Source organism: Crocodylus siamensis, chromosome 15, assembly GCF_052110815.1.
Source record: "Crocodylus siamensis isolate JL-2025a chromosome 15, ASM5211081v1, whole genome shotgun sequence".
Taxonomy (NCBI): domain Eukaryota; kingdom Metazoa; phylum Chordata; order Crocodylia; family Crocodylidae; genus Crocodylus; species Crocodylus siamensis.
In genome coordinates this window covers 53,197,082-53,213,836 of record NC_143409.1, presented here as the reverse complement: position 1 = coordinate 53,213,836, position 16,755 = coordinate 53,197,082, and the positions used below count along the sequence as shown (strand labels likewise).

Genomic DNA, 16,755 nt, shown 5'->3' with positions numbered 1-16,755 from the left:
AGGAGTGTGTGCACACGCGGGAGCCTGCGTGCCCCTGGCCGCTCCTGACACGCCCCCGGCCCCTAGGGGTGCCCCCCCAGGGCTCAGACCCTGTCCCCGGGGCTCCCCCGGGCTCACCATAGAGATGAGGCTGGCGCGCGGCGCAGAACGGTTCCCGTGGTGATGAGAGCAGACCATAGAGGCGGGACCTCCGCACGGCGCAGAGCGGCTCCGCGGCCGGCCCCGCGGAAGCCCCCGCCCCCTCCCGCTTGCTGGTATTCGAACCCCGCCGGAAGTAATGCAAGAAGGGGGCGGGGCCCGGCGGGAAGTTCGAATCCCGCCGGCTGCAGCACGGGGGGGTTCATCCCCTCAGGGCGGGCGGGGCGCGAGCGAACCGGGCTGACGTCAACGGAGAGGGGCGCGCTGGGGCCTCACGTCAGGAGTTAGGAGGTTGCGGGGGGTAAGGTGACATGGAGGGGCGGCGATGTCACGGGGCCAGGTGATATAAGAGGGATTGGCAGTGACGTCACTGAAACGTATAGGAAGGGCTTGGGGGGCGTGGCCGGACGCATGGGTTCCTCCTGGGGCAAATGTGGGGGGGCCTGGGGGGAGCCCGGAGGCCGGGTCCCTTTCTGGGCTCTGGGGAGGGGGGCGGGGTCACAGCAAGGGGTGCTGGGCTCTGTCCTGGCTCTAGGAGGGGGCTGCCCCTGGAGGCCCAGGTCCTCCCCCTCTAACCCCCCATCTCCCTTCCCCCGCAGGTGCCAACTGTGCCATGGCCAGGCCCCGCGCCCGCAAGACCGTCCCCCAGCGCCGACCTCCTCGCCCCCTGCCCTCACCCTCACCCTCGCCCCCCCCCCCCACCCCCGCCCCGGCGCTCTCCCCGCCGCGCCCTGCCAGGTGAGTGCCCCCTCCCTGGGCTGGGGGTATCTGCTCCCCCAGCCCCCCACTAATGCCTCCGGTCGGTGCCTGCAGGACCGCGGCGGCGGCGCCGGTACCGCCCGGGACAGCGAGCGCTGCTGGAGATCCGCAAGTACCAGCGCAGCACGGACCTGCTCATCCGCCGCCTGCCCTTTGCCCGCGTGGTGTGTGTGTGAGCCCCCAGCATGGCTGGCCCTGCCCCCCAGGCATTGCCCCCCCACTCGGACATTGCCTGTCTGACCCCCCTTGAAGCCGTCTGTCCTCCCTGCAGGCCTATCTAACCCCCTCCCAAAGCCTTCTGCTCCTCCTGGTCTGTCTGATCAACACCCCTCACGTCTAACCCTCTCCTGCTTGTTTGATTTCCATCCCTCTGCCCCCTTCCTGGTCTATCTAAACCCCCCCAAACCCCTGCCCCCCACCAGCCTTTCTGACTCCCTCCCCTTCCCCCCCCAGGTGCGGGAGATCTGCCTGAACTACACGCGGGGGGTGGATTTCCATTGGCAGGCTATGGCTTTGCTGGCCCTGCAGGAGGTGCGTGGGGGGCCTGGCACCCTTAGGGCATGTCTGGGCCCTGGGGGATGTGGAGGGCAGGGGAGGTGGCTGGGGCCTGTGGGGGTGTCTGGGCAGAGGGCGATGCTTGTGGAGGGTGCCCAGGGCGCGGCGGGGCCTGTTGGGGTATGTCTGTTCTGGAGGCAGGGCTACGTGGGGCGTATCCGGGCAGGGGGCAGGGGTCTGTCTGGGTAGGGAGGTGAGGCTTGGTGGGTTGTCTGAGCATGGGAATTGGGCTATATGTGGGACAAATGGGCAGGGGGCAGGGCTATGCAGGGGGTGGGGGAGGCATCCTGGCGGGGGCGGGGTAGGGTTTTGTGTATTGTCAGGGCATGGGGACAGGGCCTCAGGGTGGGTTCTGTGCAGGGGATGGAGCCACAGGTGGGGTCCAAGTAGGGTACTGAGCTTAGGAGGGGTGTGTCCAGGCTGGGAGCAGGGCTTTGTGGGTTGTCTGGGCAGGAGGCGGGGCCTCAGGGACCAGCCCTGCCCCTGACGGCTGACTCCACTGTTGTGCCCCATGCTAGGCGGCCGAGACCTTCCTGGTGCACCTGCTGGAGGACTCGTACCTGTGCGCCATCCATGCCAAGCGTGTCACCCTCTTCCCCAAGGACATCCAGCTTGCCCGGCGCATCCGTGGTTTGCACGAGGGCCTGGGCTGACCTCTGTAACCCCCCAGCAAGGGCATCCTGCGGCACCCCACAGTCCCCCTGCCCTGCACTGTGCAGGGCAGGCAGCTGGGGGCTTTTAACTTGGACTAAGATGTTTCCTCCCCACAAATCTACCCCAGGGCAGGGGGGTTTTGGAGCCTTCCCGGTGCCCCCAACCCTGTGTTTCTGCCCCTCCAGTCCTGGGGGTGTCTGAGCTAGCCCCACTGGAGGAGCTCTGACCCCAGTGGGTAGTGCTGAGCCCTATGGGGAGGTCCTGAACTCCCTGTGGCGGGGAGGGATCATGGATCTTTGGGCCCTGACTTGGGTAGGAGGAGAGGAGATGGCAACAACGGCTGTTCCTGCCCCCCTAGTTGCCCCCTCCCCAGCTCTGTGCCCCCCTAGGGCCCCTGCTTACCCCACCCCCAAGTTCCTTCCTCCATAGTTACCCCTGCCCTGGTCCCTCTTCTCCCCCATGATTTTAGCTGAGGGGCAGGGGGTGCTTGGAGAGCTGTAGTCCTGGCGACGCACTGTTTTCTCTGCTAATTTAAGGCCAAATTAAAGCAATATTGGATTTTTCAAGTGGTGCCGGCCTCCAGTGACCTTGCGGCCCGAGGATATTTGCATAGCTTTGCATGTTTTAAATAGACATTTAAATAGCTATGGAGTGCAGGATACTATAATTAATATAATATAATTTGTGTAATACAGTGCATAGTTATATATATTATGCAAGTTGTACTATATATATATGAACATTTCATAGACTTCATAGACATTAGGGCTGGAAGGGACCTCAGAAGATCATCAAGTTCAGCCCCCTGCCCAAAGGGAGGAAGTCGACTGGGGTCATAGGATCCCAGCAAGGTAAGCATCCAATTTACTCCTGAAGCTGTTCAGTGTAGGAGCCTGAACCACCTCCGATGGCAGGCTGTTCCAGACCTTGGGGGCTTGGACAGCAAAGAAATTCTTTCTTATGTCCAGCCTGAAACGGTCTTGCAATAGTTTATAACTGTTCAACCTTGTCATCCGTGGCTCTTCTCTGGACTCTCAAGCTTCTCCACATCCTTTTTTAATTTTGGGGCCCAAAACTGGTTGCAGTACTCCAGCTGCGGCCTCACCAAGGCCAAGTACAGGGGGAGAATGTCCTTCTGGGACTTGCACGAGAAGCATCTATGGATGCAAGCCAGCGTTTTGGTCGCTTTAGTAGCTGCAGCTCATAACTGACAGTAGCTGCAGGCTCATGTTCATTATGTAGTTAGTTATATATAGCTATATATATATATAGTTATGTAGTATATAGCTATATATGTATAACTAATATATATAACTTCTGTACCCACACACATACATGCATGCAGATATATGTATACATATGTACAGTCATATACACATGTGAATATACACACGTATGTATCTGCATGTACATACCCACATATATCCATATGCACATATATGCATGCATGTGAACACACATATATAAGCACTATTATATCTAGAGGCATATGTTTGCATATGTATGTTACAGATATTAAATATATTTTAATGCTTACATTTAAATATTTAATATCCGGAGCCAAGATAGGGAGCAGGGAGGGGAGAGCCCGGCTGACTGTGATCCAGATCTCTTTGGGGGCTGTGGAGGCTAAAGCGGGAGGAGACTTAACTGTAAAATCGTTATGATGTGACCGTAATTAATACTTCTCGTAATAGTTGTCACAAGTGATTGCTGTTAAACAGCGTAATCCTCATCCTTAATGTGGATAACCAATTATGGGTAATAGCAGTTACCATAACTAATTGTAGTTGTTAAAATTAATGGCAATTATGGTGAATAATTATAATGAATAGCAATTGATAAAAGCTCTGCGAATGGTACTTACATGCAAAGAATTTGTAGTTATTAGAAAACAAATTTTTCTGATTAATATTGATCTTACAGTAATTAATCATACTAATGAGTTGCAATTAGTAATAATGGTTGTAATAGTTATAACAACTGTCAATTAATGATAAAAGTTGTAATAATTAGTTATAATGAGTTGCACCTAAGAACACAGGTTATTATGATTAGTCATGATTACCTACACTTAACAGTTATGTTAATCAATCATAATAATTGATTGTAATCAGTAGCAGTTAATCAGGATAATCCATTGCAGTGCAATTAATGATAATAATTAGAATGGTCGTTGTAAGTATTTGCAGTTAATGATAATGTTTATTATAATTAGCTATACCAATTACTTGCAATTAATCTTAGTGGTTATAATAATTAACTACAGCAGTGAGTTGCGCCCAAGGATAGCATTTATTATAATTATAATGAGCTTCCATTAAAGACAGTTATATTATTCAGATATAAAAAAGTGATTGTAATCAGTAGCAGTTAATGCAATGAATCAGAAAGTCAATTGCAGTGCAATCAATTAGAGTGATCAGTTGCAGTGCAATTAATTAGGACAATTAATTGCAGTTAATGATAGGAGTAATAATAATGATTATTACAATGGTGATGATAACAGTGGCTGATCTGCGCAGACCTGTGTAATGTCCTGTGAGCGATGCCCAGAGGTAATGGGCCTTCATGGATCCTGTGGCAGCCTAATGGGTGGACACACATGACAGGTTGCCTCTCATGTGTACGAGGGAGGCCAAGGGAGGGACTTGGCCTCAAGGCTGCTGGGAATTCCTTGAAGTCCCCATCCTGGGGCTGATGAGTGCCTGTGGAGGGATGGGATTTGCATGCTGGGAAGGCATCGGTGCTGCCAGGGGGTCCAGGAGAGTCTAGGCTTCATCCAAACCAGCCTGGCCTGGTGTCTTCTAGCCAGACCCCCATTCCCAGCCAGGACCTGCCTCCTTTGCTCCAGCCTCAGGCTCCTCCAGTTGCAGCTTGAGGCTGTGGCTCCTGGTCCCGTCTCCATTGCTGTCTCCACGTGCCCCGAGTGGGAAGTTGGGATCCAACCTCCAGTCCTGACTGACTCGCCTGTGCTGGCCCCAGAGCCTAGGCACTGCCTTGCTCTGTAAGGCTCTGCCCAGGCTCTGCAGCTTTGGGGGCAACCTTGCTGCAGGGGTCTCAGTGCTGCAGGGGAGGCCAAGCCGTGCACACACACACATGCACAGCCCAGGTGTCCACGTCTCAACCACCACGTGGAATCCAGGCATCTGGGTCTCTCGCGCACACAGGCATGCAACCCAGACCTCTGGGTCTCTTGTACTTGAACAAAACCCAGATGTCCAGGTGTGTGTCTCTCTGTCGCACGTACATTCATACAACCCAGGTGTCTGCCTCATGCACACACACAGAACCCAAACATCCTGGAGACATGCACACAGAACCCAGGTGTCCAGGTCTGTCTTGCATACATGGGTGCATGCACACCCCATCAGGTGTCTGGGTCTTTTTCATGTGGATAAGCACGCATGCAGAATGCAGGTGTCTGGGTGTCTTACATTCAGGTGTGTGCGCGCACATACACCCTAGTTTTTCTCCTGCCCTGGCAGGGGGTCTGACTTGAAGATCTACAAGGTCCCTCCCAACCCGACTTCTATGATTCTATGAACTTATGCATCTGGGTCCAGACACACGCATGAACAGGTGCATGCACACAGTGACAACCGTGTACATCCACAGGCATATGCTCAGATGTGTATGCTTGGATAGGCACACAGCCACACATACAGGTGCTTGCACACATGCACAGCCACTCATGCAGTCACAAGCACAGACGCGTGTGTGTACATGCTCACAGAGATACACGTGCACACACACATTTCATAGATGTTTAGTGTTGGAAGGGACCTCAGTAGATCATCAAGTCTGACCCCCTACCCTTGGCAGGACAGAGCACTTGGGTCAAGCAACCCCAGCCAGGTGGTTCTCCAGTCTCCTCTTAAAGACCCCCAGGGTAGGGGAGACTTCCCTTGGGAGCCCATTCCAGATTCTGGTAACCCTCACTGTAAAGAAGTTCTTCCTGATGTCAAACCTAAGTCTGCTCTCTGTCAGTTTGAGTCCCTTATTTCTAGTAAGCCCAAGGGGTGCCCTGCTAAACAGAGCACCTCCTATTCCTTGCTGCCCCCCGCCCCCGTCCCTGATGAATTTGTTGACAGCCACTAGATCCTGTCTCAGCCTTCTCTTATAGAGGCTGTAGAGGTTCAGGTCCTTCAATCTCTCCTCGTAGGACCTTGTCTGCAGGCACCTACCCATAAGCGTGGCCCTCTAAACCCTCTCAAGGTTATCCGCATCCCTTTTGGAGTATGGCACTCAAAACTGGACGCAATACTCCAAATGCAGTCTTACTAAGGCCGCATAGAGGGAAAGTATCACCCCCTTAGACCGGTTCGTGATGCACCTGCTAATGCATGATAGACTGCGGTTAGCTTTGCTTATCTCTTTGTCACATTGACGACTCATGTTCATCTTGGAGTCAACTATGACTCCGAGATCCCTTTCTGCAGCTGTGCTGCTTAGAAAGTCATTTCCCAGTCTGTAGGTGTTTCTCCCTAGGTGCAGCACTTTGCACTTTGTTAAACTGCATCCTATTCTGTTCTGCCCATTTTTCCAACCTGTCCAAATCTACTTGAATTCATTCCTTGCCCACTAGTGTGTTTACTTTGTCCCATACTTCGGTGTCATCCGTGAATTTGGACAGAGTGTTCTCCACGCTCTCATCCAAGTCACTGATGGAGACACTGAATAGCACAGGTCCAAGGTCCAAGCCTTGTGGGACTCCACTGCCTACATCTTTCCAGGTTGATACCGACCCATCCACCACCACTCTCTGGGTGCATTCCTTAGGCCAATTTGCCATCCATCTGGCTGTGTAATCATCTATGTCACAGCTGCTTAGTTTATTGATGAGAAAGGGATTAGACACCGTATCAAAGGCCTTTTAAAAATCCAAGTAAATGACATCAACCTCGACTCCTGCATCTAAGCATTTGGTGACCTGGTTATAAAAAGAAACAAGGTTAGTCAAGCAGGATCTCCCTGCTATGACCCTGTGCTGGTTGCCTTTCAGCATTATTTCTCCTGCTGGACTCCCATGAATGTGATCCTTCATTTTTTCAAAGGTTTTCCCAAGGATAGAGGTGAGACTATCTGGTCTATAGTTATCTGGATCCTCCTTCCTCCCCTTCTTGAAAATAGGGACCACATTGGCCCTTTTCCAGTCCTCTGGGGCTTCTTGTGAGTGCCACGAGTGCTCAAACGGCCATGGCAGTGGCTCTGCTATGACACTGGCCAATTCCTTTAGCACCTTTGGATGAAGATCATCTGGGTCTGCTGATTTAAACACATCCAGCCCCTCCTAGTGTCTCCACTAGGTTGGCGCTAATAGTTGGTGGGCTGGTGTCCCTGCTGTGCCTGTCTAAAACCCAGTTGGGAGCTTTGTTTTGATCTGTGTTCAGAAATACAGAAGCAAAAAACTCACTGAAGAGCTCAGCTTTGTCCCTCCCATATGTCACCAACTGCCCTAGGTTGTCCTGTAGGGGTCTTATGTTACCATGCACCTACTTTTTGCTCCCCATGTACCTGAAGAAGAAATTTTGTTGTCTTTAATTTTTGTTGCCAGCATAAGTTTCATTGCTGCCTTGGCCTTTCTAATCGCCTCCCTGCACATGCGAGTCAAGGAGGTGTACTCCTCCTTGGTGGTTATCCCCTGCTTCCACAGCCTGTGTGCCTCTCTCTTTGCCCCTAGGCTTTCCTGGATTTCCTGTTCAGCCAAAAGGGTTTCTTGGCCCCTTTTCCCCCTTTATGTACAATGGGGTTGTCCTTTTCTGCGCCTGAAGGATCGTTCCCTTGAGGAACGACCACCCTTGCTGGACTCCCATCTCACCAATGCTCTTGTCCATCAGTGCCTCACTTACTAATCTCCTGATCTCATTGCAGTTAGCCTTTCTGAATCTAGCACTTCTGCTCTACTGGTTATCTTCCCCACCTTCCACTAGACAGTGAATTCTAACAATTGATCTATTCCCCAGATTTTCCTCTATCTGCAGATCTCCCACCAGGTCATCCTCTGGAGCAAACGCCAAGTCCAGCAACGTGTTTTCCCCTAGTGGGACTGTATAGCTCCTGCATTAGGTGGAGGTCCTGCATCCAGGATAAGAACCGATGTGAACGGTCAGATCTAGCTGACTGCTCCTCCCAGCAGTTGTCAGGTGCAGCGGTCTGTAACACCCCCCCACTACTAGGTTTCTTCTCCCCCTACAACCCCTTGTCTTCTGAGCCACAGTTTCTTAATTTCCCCCTCTTCTGATTCCATCATGATTGTAGAAGACGTGCATTGCTCCCCGCCTCTCCCCTCTCTCTGCAGAGGCTTATGGACAAACACAGGCATGCACACACGTGCACAGTCACAAAGACACATGCTCATACCCACAGAGACACATGCACACACAGACCTGCACATGCAGACAGACATGGAAGAACATGTACGCACACATACACAGAGCCCAGGTGGTCCAGGATGCACAGAACCTAGGCATCTGGGTCTCTCTCTCTCTCATATACATGTGCACATATGTGCGCACACACGCAGACTCCCTTCCTCCCCAGCATCTTGGAAAGATGCACACAAAATCCAAGTATCTGGGTCCACAAACACACACAAGCACATGGCACATACATGCACGCGTGCACACAGATGCACATGCACTCAGTCACAAACATTGGCATATGCACTTGGGCAGAGATGTGCATACTGGCACAGGCACAGAGACATGCATACAGGTGCAAGCACATGCACACAGTCACAAACACACACACTAACACAAACAGATACATGTGTATGTTCGCACAGATGCATGCACATGCCCATAGACACAGATGCACATATGTACATGCACACACAGGCTCATACTTACATGAACAGACATGCATGCACATGTATGGATGTGCGCACACACACACACATGCATGCACGCAACCCAAGCATCCTGGAGACATGCACATGGAACCCAGGCATCCAAGTCCACGGGCACAGGTGTGCACATACAGGCACGTACACAACATGCACAGGTGCACACGCACAGTCTTAGATGTACACCCATGCACACAGACACGCACACACCACGACGTGCACCCACAGACACACATGGCATATGCAGTCACACACACACGCACACTCTTAGGCATATGCAGACACATGCACACACACTCTTACGCACAGGCATATATGCACATATACTGATACACACAGGTGCAGGCATACGCTTACAGAGACACCAAACCCAGGTGTCCAGGTCTCTCTGGATGTCGTTGTCTCTCTCTCTGTCACAGTGTGTGTGTGTGTTCATGCGTGTGTGTGTGTTCATGCACACGTGTCCTGGACACCTGGGTTCTCTGTGTGCGCATGTGGGGAACTAGAGGAAGCAGCATTAGGGGGTCTTATTGCCCCCCCCCAGGGCTGCCTTCAAGCCCCCTCCCCCATCACTGCCTGGGCCCCAGCCTGACCATGACCCCCACTGACGCAGGGACCCCCCCCAGCTGTTCCCATAGTGACATGGGAGGGGCACAGGGGTCAAGAGCGATAGAGATGGAGACGATAACAACTCAAGGTCGGAAGAGGGTGTGGGGGTAGGGACTGGGGATAACAGCCCCCGCCTACCCTTGAGATGCGGCTAGCTCTGGGGGTCACATGGCGGCTGAGTAGAACAGGGCTAGGCGCTGCGGCTGGCTCGGGGGCACACGTGGCTGTGGGTCACGGCCAAGATTGCCGCATCACAGGGGCTGGTATAAAGCCTGGGCCCCAGCCCCAGGGGCCCAGCCATGCTTACAGCCTTCCTCCTCCTCCTCCTCCTCCTGCTGCTGGGCCTGGGCCTGGGCCTTGGCTTGGGGCGGACACGGGGGGCCCTACCTGGCCCCCTGGCTCTGCCCCTGCTGGGCCACCTGCCCCACCTGCTGCACCCGCGCCTGCCCCAGCACCTGCTGCGCCTGGCCCAGCGCCACGGGCCCCTATACTGCCTGCGTCTGGGCGGCCGTGGTGAGTCTGCTCTGGGGCCCCCGACCCTCCCATGGACCTTCCCAGCCGTGGGGACCCTCCAGACCTCTCCCCAGCCAGCCAGAGTCCCTCCAGTGGGATCTCCCAGCCTTGGGGACCCTCAGCCAGGTCTCCATTGCCCCCCGCACGGACACGCCCAGCCTTGGGGTTCCAACCAGGACCCCCCATGGACTCTCTCAGCCTTAGGGACATCCAGCCAGACCCATCCCCCACCTTGGGGCCACCCCAGGCATCCAGGATTCCCCCATGGGATCCCCCCAAGCCAGGCTCCCCACCTCACTAGGGATCCTACCAGACTTGGGGTTCCCCCCCGAGGCTCCCCTCAACTAACCATGCCCCCCATGGGATTGCCCAACCTTGGGGGTCTCCCCCACAGCCAGCCCTTGCCCCATGGAGTTTCTTAGATGTGGGGTCCTCCCCCAGCCACCCACCTCCCATAAGGGCTTCTAGCTTGGCACTCCCCACCATATGTCCCCTCGAGCCAGAGCACCCCCTCACATCGGGACTCCCAGCCTTGGTGTCCCCCCATATCTCCCCTCCACTCATAGCCAGCCCCTGCCAGGGCCCCCCCATGCATCTTTGGGCTCACTTCCCCTGCCCGGCAACCCCCACTAAAATCCCCTCCCCCTACTGGTACTCCTAGCTTTGTCATCCCCCTTCCTTGGCCCTAACCAGGCCCCCCCTCAAGCTCCTCAGCCCCTGATGACCTTGCCAGCACCTCCCTGTGACCCGCCCCAGCTACTCAAAGCCCCCAGCCCCCACCCAATAGGGGCTTCCAGCTTTGGGGTCCCTCATATCACCCCCAACCATGGCCCTCCCTGTAATCCTGCATCTTCTCCCACGCCCCTTCCCATGGCAAGGCTGCTGCGTGGGCCCTGGGGGTGGGGGGCAGAGATGGGGCAGGGCCTTGGGGGGCTCTGGGGGAGGAGGGGCACTCACAGTTCCCCCCTTGTACACCCCACAGATGTGCTGGTGCTGAACACAGCCAAGACCATCCGTGAGGCACTGCTGCGGCACTGGGGGGACTTTGCTGGACGCCCCCCCAGCTACTTGGGTGACTGGGGGCATGGGGAGGGCTTTGGATTCTGGGAGGGAGTAATGGGGGACACAGGGAGTGCTGGGGGGTGTTGGGTGGACTTGGGGGATTATGGGGAGATCTCAGGGGAGGCTGAGGGGGTCTCAGGGGACTGAGGCGGGCTAGGGAGGGTTTGGAAGGGGACTGGGGGAACCAGGGGGGTCTCTGTGGGGGTTTGAGAGGGGGTTGTGGTGGTCGCAAAGGGTTGAGAGGGCTGGGAGAGGTTGCAAGGGGCAATGGTGGGGACTGGATGGGGCTGGGGGCTCTGGGCTGGGTTATGTGGGTTGGGCCATCTGCCCTGGCTGATCCTGAGCTCCCCCCCACAGGGGCTCTGGTGTCACTGGGGGGTCACGACCTGTCACTGGGAGATGTGGGGGAGCCCTGGCGTGGGCAGCGACGTGCCGCCACCTCAGGGCTCCTGTGGGCGCAGCGGCAGCGCCTGGCCCCGATCCTCGCTCGCCGCGCTGCTGGCCTTGCCCGCGTGAGTCCCACCCGGGAGCCACCCTGCTTGGGCCCCCCTAAACTCCCCTGGCCTCCAGACCTGCCTTGAAATCCTCCCCTCTTGGAACCCCCCTGTGACCACCTCCCCAGATCCCCCACCATGACCACCCTTGGACCTCCCAATCAGGACCCCCTGAAACCACCCCTGGGATTTCCCCCCTGGATCCCCTGAACTCCCTTAGGGCCTCCCCTCAGGCCCCCCTCCCCGCATCCTCTAGGATTCCCTCCTTGGGGAACTTCCTAGAAGCCCCCCATGGGACCACACACCACCACCCCCAGCCAAGACCCCCCAGGAGCCCTGCAGCCCCAGCCCTGAGACCCTCCTCCAGAGCCAACCCCAGCTCTGCCCCCCACCCCAGGCTCACAGCCCCCCTGGAACTCCTGCTAACCCCCACCTCCTGGAATCACCCTGGGCAGCCCCCGCAGGTTGCCCAATCCCCATCATCACCCTAAGAGCCCCAGCCCCACTCCCAGAGCCCTCTTAAAAATCTCCCTTGGCCTGGGACACTCCTGGAGCCCCCCAGCCAAGTCCCCTTGGCTACCTGCAGCCCCAGCCCTGAGATTTCCACCCCCCGTGCCACCCATCCTGGAACCTCCAGGCCTGAGATCCCCCCGGGACTGACCCAGGCCTCATCCCCTTAGGTCCCCTGACCTCCAGACTCCCCCTCTGGGGCAGCCCTGCCTATAGCGGGGTTCCCTTTTGCAGTCAATGCCCTGGGGGCTCCCCCCACAGCTCCTGCAACCTGCTCTGCAACCCCCCAGATCTTCCGTAGCTATGAGGGGGCGGCCGTGGAATTGACCTCGCACTTCACCCTGCACACTGCCCACGTCATTTGTGACCTCATCTTCGGGCCCATGGTGAGAGCTAGTGGGGCAGGAGAGGGGTTGGGGACTCAGGCATCTGGGGGCTCTAGCTCACCCCAGGGGACTTCTAGGAGGGTGGGGAGTGAACCCATTTTTTTTGGGGATCCCAGCTTACTCCAGGGAACTCAAGGGATCCACCCCAGGTGTCCAGGGGCCCTAGCTCACTCCAGAGGACTATGGGGAAGGCAAGGAATGAACCCAGGCATCCTCTCCCCCCACAGATGCCATCGGAGGCCGAGATCCGGGACTTCACGGCCTGCATCACGGAGCTGGTGCAGCTGTGGAGCTGCATCTCCATCCAGGCGCTGGACACTGTGCCCCTGCTGCGGGTGAGGGGGGGTCCTAGGGGCTGATGTCGGCCGGGGGGTCCAGGAGGGGGTCACTAGAGAGTGCTGTGCTGTGGGCAGCGCTTTCTCCCCTCCAGTGGGCACTTGTTTGCAACATGGCAGGCAAGGCTACTGCAGCCCCATAGGGTGATGTGGGACACTAGGGGCTCGGGGAGGGTCCAGCATGGGGCTGAGTCTCAGTTTTGGGGTCCCCCCCTAGATTCTGCCCAACCCATCTCTGCAGCGGCTGCTGCAGGTGGTCGAGAAGCGTGATGCCTTTGTGCGGGCCCAGATCCAGCGGCACCAGGTATGGTCTTTCCCTGGGGTGGGAGGATCTCATGGGGGGGGTCTGGAGTCCAGGCAGGGGGCTCTTGAGGTAGTACAGAGGGGCTCCCTGGTGCGGGGGGAGGTGCCCAGGGGTGAAGGGGTAGAAGGGGGGGTCCATATAGTGGGGGAGGGGGTTCCTGGGGGTTCTGATGGGGGCAGTAGGGTCCCTGGGGGTAGGGCAGAATCCCTTGGGGGTTCCCTGGGGCGTGAGGGGGTCTTTTGCATAGGGGAAATTCCCTGGAGGGTCCCATGGTGGTTGGAGGGTCCCTGGGGCAGGGAGAGGGTCTGTGTGGGGAGGTCACAGTATCCCTAGGGGGGATCCGTGTGTGGTGATGGGGTCCCTGGAGTATCCACACAGGTACAGAGGTGTACCTGGGTGGTCTCCAGGGATAGGAGGCTCCCAGGGGAGCAGTCCCGGGAGCAGGGTCAGGTCCTTGAGGGTAGAGGGGTTATTGTGGGGGTGGGGCCTGGGGACTTCTCCAAAAAAATGTGTGTGCGTGGGTGGGGGCGTCGCTGGGATGTCCCAGGCTCCCTTTCTGCCTCCTTAAGGAATCCCTGGAGCCAGAGAGGCCGCGGGACGTGGTGGACCACCTGCTGCTGGCAATGGGGGACCTGGGCCTCGAGCGACTGCACATGGCTCTTGTTGACCTCTTCATTGGTGGCACTGAGACCACGGCTGCGCTGCTGGCCTGGGCCTGCGCCTTCCTGGTCCGTCACCCCGAGGTGGGTGGGGTCGTGGGGGAGGTTGTGGCCAACGTGTGGGGCTGTGGCTGGAGCTGTACAGGAGTTCAGGGGAACCTAGGGGCCATGGAAGGGTTGGGTGGTTCCCAAGGGACTGGCTCTGATCATAGGGGGCTGGAGGAGTGTACGGTGGTCTAGGTAGGGTTGTGGAGACCCCAGGGGGCCAGGGCTGCAGCTGTGGAGGGCTTAGGATCCATAAGGACCCAGGGGACCATGGAAGGGGGTCTCACCCATGCCCCCCACCCCCCAGGTGCAGGACAAGATCTATGCAGAGCTGCAGCAGGTGCTGGGCCCCACGACCCCCCTGAGCCCCCGTGACCGCGACCGCCTGCCCCTGCTCAGCGCCACTCTGAACGAGACCCTGCGTCTGCGGCCACCCGTGCCCCTTGCCCTGCCCCACCGCACCACCCGTCCCACCAGGTACCCCCCCCCACCCCACAACCCCCCCACCCCATTCCCTGGGCTGTCCCATCTCCCAGGGGGTAGGAAACTGCAGGTCGGAGCCTGCGTTGCAAAGGGGAACAGCTTGGAAAGGGGCCACGGGGCAGCTCCATTGAGTGTCGAGACCCCCGAGCACATGGTGCTGTCCTGTGCCCCTCCTCCAAACCATGCCCCCCTGCAACACCAGCTCTGACTCACAGGTTCCTACCCACCCTTGGTGCCATCACCCAGGTGCTCCCCTGCCCTGCTTGTCCGACCCACTGACCCCCACCCAGTGTCCCCTCTCCAAACCATTCCACCCTGCAACACCAGCTCTGACCCACAGATTCCTATCTACTGGTGCCACAGCCCTGGGTGCCCCCACATCTGCCCCCCCATAATCCTTGCGCCACCCTTCCAACCCACTGATCCCCCCATATCCCCCCCTCCAAACCATTCCCCCCTGCAATGCTCACTTTGAGCCATAGGTTCCTACCCCCTTCCCTCCCCATGTCACAGCCTTGGGTGCACCCCACCCCTGCCAACATGTTGTCTCCTGCCCCCCAAACCCTACTGACCCCCCCAGTCCCCTCTGCAACACTGGCTCTGACCCATAGGCCTGCCCCCTTGATGCCCCCTGCTCCTTCAACCCACTGACCCTCTAGTGTCCCCTCTCCAAACTGTGCCCCCATGGGCCTGGGTACTTCCCATGCCAGTCCCAATAACCCCAGTGGCCCCCCCACCCACTGATCCCTCTGTGCCCCTGCAGTGTGACTGGCATGTCCATCTCCCAGGACACCATTGTGGTCCCCAATCTCTTTGCTGCCCACCATGATGAGACCAAGTGGCTGGAGCCAGAAGAGTTCAGACCAGGTAGGGGGCTGGAGTGGGGAGAGGGGGTTGGACTGGCTCCCAGATGCCTGGGTATGAGGATGCGTGGTTCCTACTGATGGCCCCTCACCCAAACACCTGGGTTTCCACCAATGGTGTTTCCCCTTCCAAAGGCTTAGGCTCCACTAATGGCACCCAATTCCTGGATGCCTGCATCCCGGCTAATGGTACCTCTCTCCGGGATGCCTGGGTTTCCATTGATGTCCTCCCCTGGCCCCCAGACACCTGGCCCCAGTGACACCCTCATCCTCCCCTGGGTCCTGGCTGATGGGTTCCCTCAGATATCTGGGCCGCAGCTGACCTGCCCCCCACTCTACAGAGCGGTTCCTGGCTCCAGGGGCACTGCGGGACCTGCTGCCATTCAGCTGCGGAGCCCGGGCCTGCCCTGGGGAGGCGCTGGCCCGGGCTGAGGCCCTGGTGACGCTGGGCCGGCTGCTGCGCGAGTTCCGGCTGGAGCCACCAGCGCTGGGCACCCTCCCGCCCCTGGACGTCGTCAGCTTTGGCATCGTCCTGCGCTGCCCCCCGCTCCGCCTCCACCTTGTGCCCCGCCCCCTGCGAGAGGCCACACCCTTGTGACTCCACTTCCTGGAGTTATGATGCCACCCCCCTGGGGAACTCCCATGACTCTGCCCCCCATGTCTCTGCCCCCCGGGGGAACTCACCTACTGCCCTTGTGACCTCATGAATCCCACCCCCCCGGTGCCATGACCTCGTGACCCCCATGGGCACCCTGTAACTCTGCTCCCTAAAGTTGACCCCATCCCATGACCTCATGACCCCACCCCTTTCAGGCATTACTCCCTCCCGGGGAATCCCCTATATCCCCTGCCTCCCTGTGACTCCATCCCCTGTGGGCTCACCCCACTTTCCCAAGGGATCCCCTCTTCCCCCTACCTCTGACCTCTTATGCCTCCATCCAGGGGTCATTCAACCCCTTCCCTTGCCCCCCAGTGCCAGTGACACGTCCAGCCTGGATAAATCCTTTATTCCTCCCCCCCGCCAAAAAAAATATATATAATCTCTATAACCTCGTCTCTCTTGTCTGCACTGTACAAGCCCCTCCCACCCACCAAAGCTCTGCCCCCTTCCTCTTAACTCTGCCCACTCCCCCAGGCCTGGTTTGGCCTGGCATCCCCTGCTGCCCCCCAGTAAAGCTGCTGTCTGCCCCTTCTGGGTTTTTTGGGGTGCCCCCAGAGACCTCCCCCTGGCAAGTGCTAGGACCCTGTGGGGTGCTGCCATGATGCCTGGGTTCCATCCCCCAAGAGGTGGATCTGGGAGGGTCTCCTTGTTGGCGGAGATGTCCATGGAGGCCTCTGTCTGTCCACGGGTCTGTCCATCCATCTGTCCGGGCCCTGCTCAGCTGCGCCGGGGCCGGATCTTCATCTCAGTGAAGGGGATGGAGAACTCAAAGCCTTTCCAGTTGTACCAGTTGATGCCCTGCAGGAGGAGGGGAAGGGAGGGGATGGAGACGGGGTGAGCGATGGATAGACTCACAGGCCCATCCCACTGGCCCACGG

At 57.6% G+C, this 16,755-nt stretch overlaps 3 protein-coding genes across 3 annotated transcripts in view; 2 read left to right on the top strand and 1 right to left on the bottom strand.

Moving 5' to 3' along the window:
• Positions 1 to 280: 280 nt before the first annotated feature.
• On the top strand, positions 281 to 2,656 carry CENPA (centromere protein A). Its single transcript, XM_090028228.1, has 5 exons — positions 281 to 478; positions 738 to 876; positions 952 to 1,061; positions 1,351 to 1,428; positions 1,971 to 2,656. The coding sequence occupies exons 1-5, from the start codon at positions 464 to 466 to the stop codon at positions 2,103 to 2,105; spliced, it is 477 nt and encodes a 158-aa protein (XP_089884354.1). The 5' UTR covers positions 281 to 463; the 3' UTR covers positions 2,106 to 2,656.
• A 249-nt stretch (positions 2,657 to 2,905) lies between these two features.
• On the top strand, positions 2,906 to 16,239 carry CYP21A2 (cytochrome P450 family 21 subfamily A member 2). The gene is made up of 10 exons (XM_090028231.1): positions 2,906 to 10,075; positions 11,058 to 11,147; positions 11,495 to 11,649; positions 12,432 to 12,527; positions 12,755 to 12,862; positions 13,080 to 13,166; positions 13,736 to 13,909; positions 14,178 to 14,347; positions 15,117 to 15,220; positions 15,558 to 16,239. Exons 1-10 carry the CDS (start codon positions 9,862 to 9,864, stop codon positions 15,812 to 15,814), a joined length of 1,455 nt encoding a protein of 484 aa, XP_089884357.1. The 5' UTR covers positions 2,906 to 9,861; the 3' UTR covers positions 15,815 to 16,239.
• A 75-nt stretch (positions 16,240 to 16,314) lies between these two features.
• TNXB (tenascin XB) overlaps positions 16,315 to 16,755 on the bottom strand; it is a 74,099-nt gene continuing 73,658 nt past the window's right edge. Inside the window, exon 58 of the mRNA XM_090028148.1 lies at positions 16,315 to 16,675. Within this exon, the coding sequence (XP_089884274.1) occupies positions 16,595 to 16,675 (81 nt within the window). The 3' untranslated portion in view covers positions 16,315 to 16,594. The remainder of the gene's footprint in view (positions 16,676 to 16,755) is intronic.

Excerpts from the sequence above, each read along its gene's own strand:
- CENPA (XM_090028228.1), top strand. Across the intron at positions 877-951 it reads TCCCCGCCGCGCCCTGCCAG|GACCGCGGCGGCGGCGCCGG; the intron begins GTGAGTGCCCCC and ends CGGTGCCTGCAG. Across the intron at positions 1,062-1,350 it reads GCCTGCCCTTTGCCCGCGTG|GTGCGGGAGATCTGCCTGAA; the intron begins GTGTGTGTGTGA and ends TTCCCCCCCCAG.
- CYP21A2 (XM_090028231.1), top strand. The coding sequence starts at position 9,862 with ATGCTTACAGCCTTCCTCCTCCTCCTCCTCCTCCTGCTGCTGGGCCTG. Across the intron at positions 11,650-12,431 it reads GCGCTGCTGGCCTTGCCCGC|ATCTTCCGTAGCTATGAGGG; the intron begins GTGAGTCCCACC and ends GCAACCCCCCAG. Across the intron at positions 15,221-15,557 it reads GCCAGAAGAGTTCAGACCAG|AGCGGTTCCTGGCTCCAGGG; the intron begins GTAGGGGGCTGG and ends CCCACTCTACAG.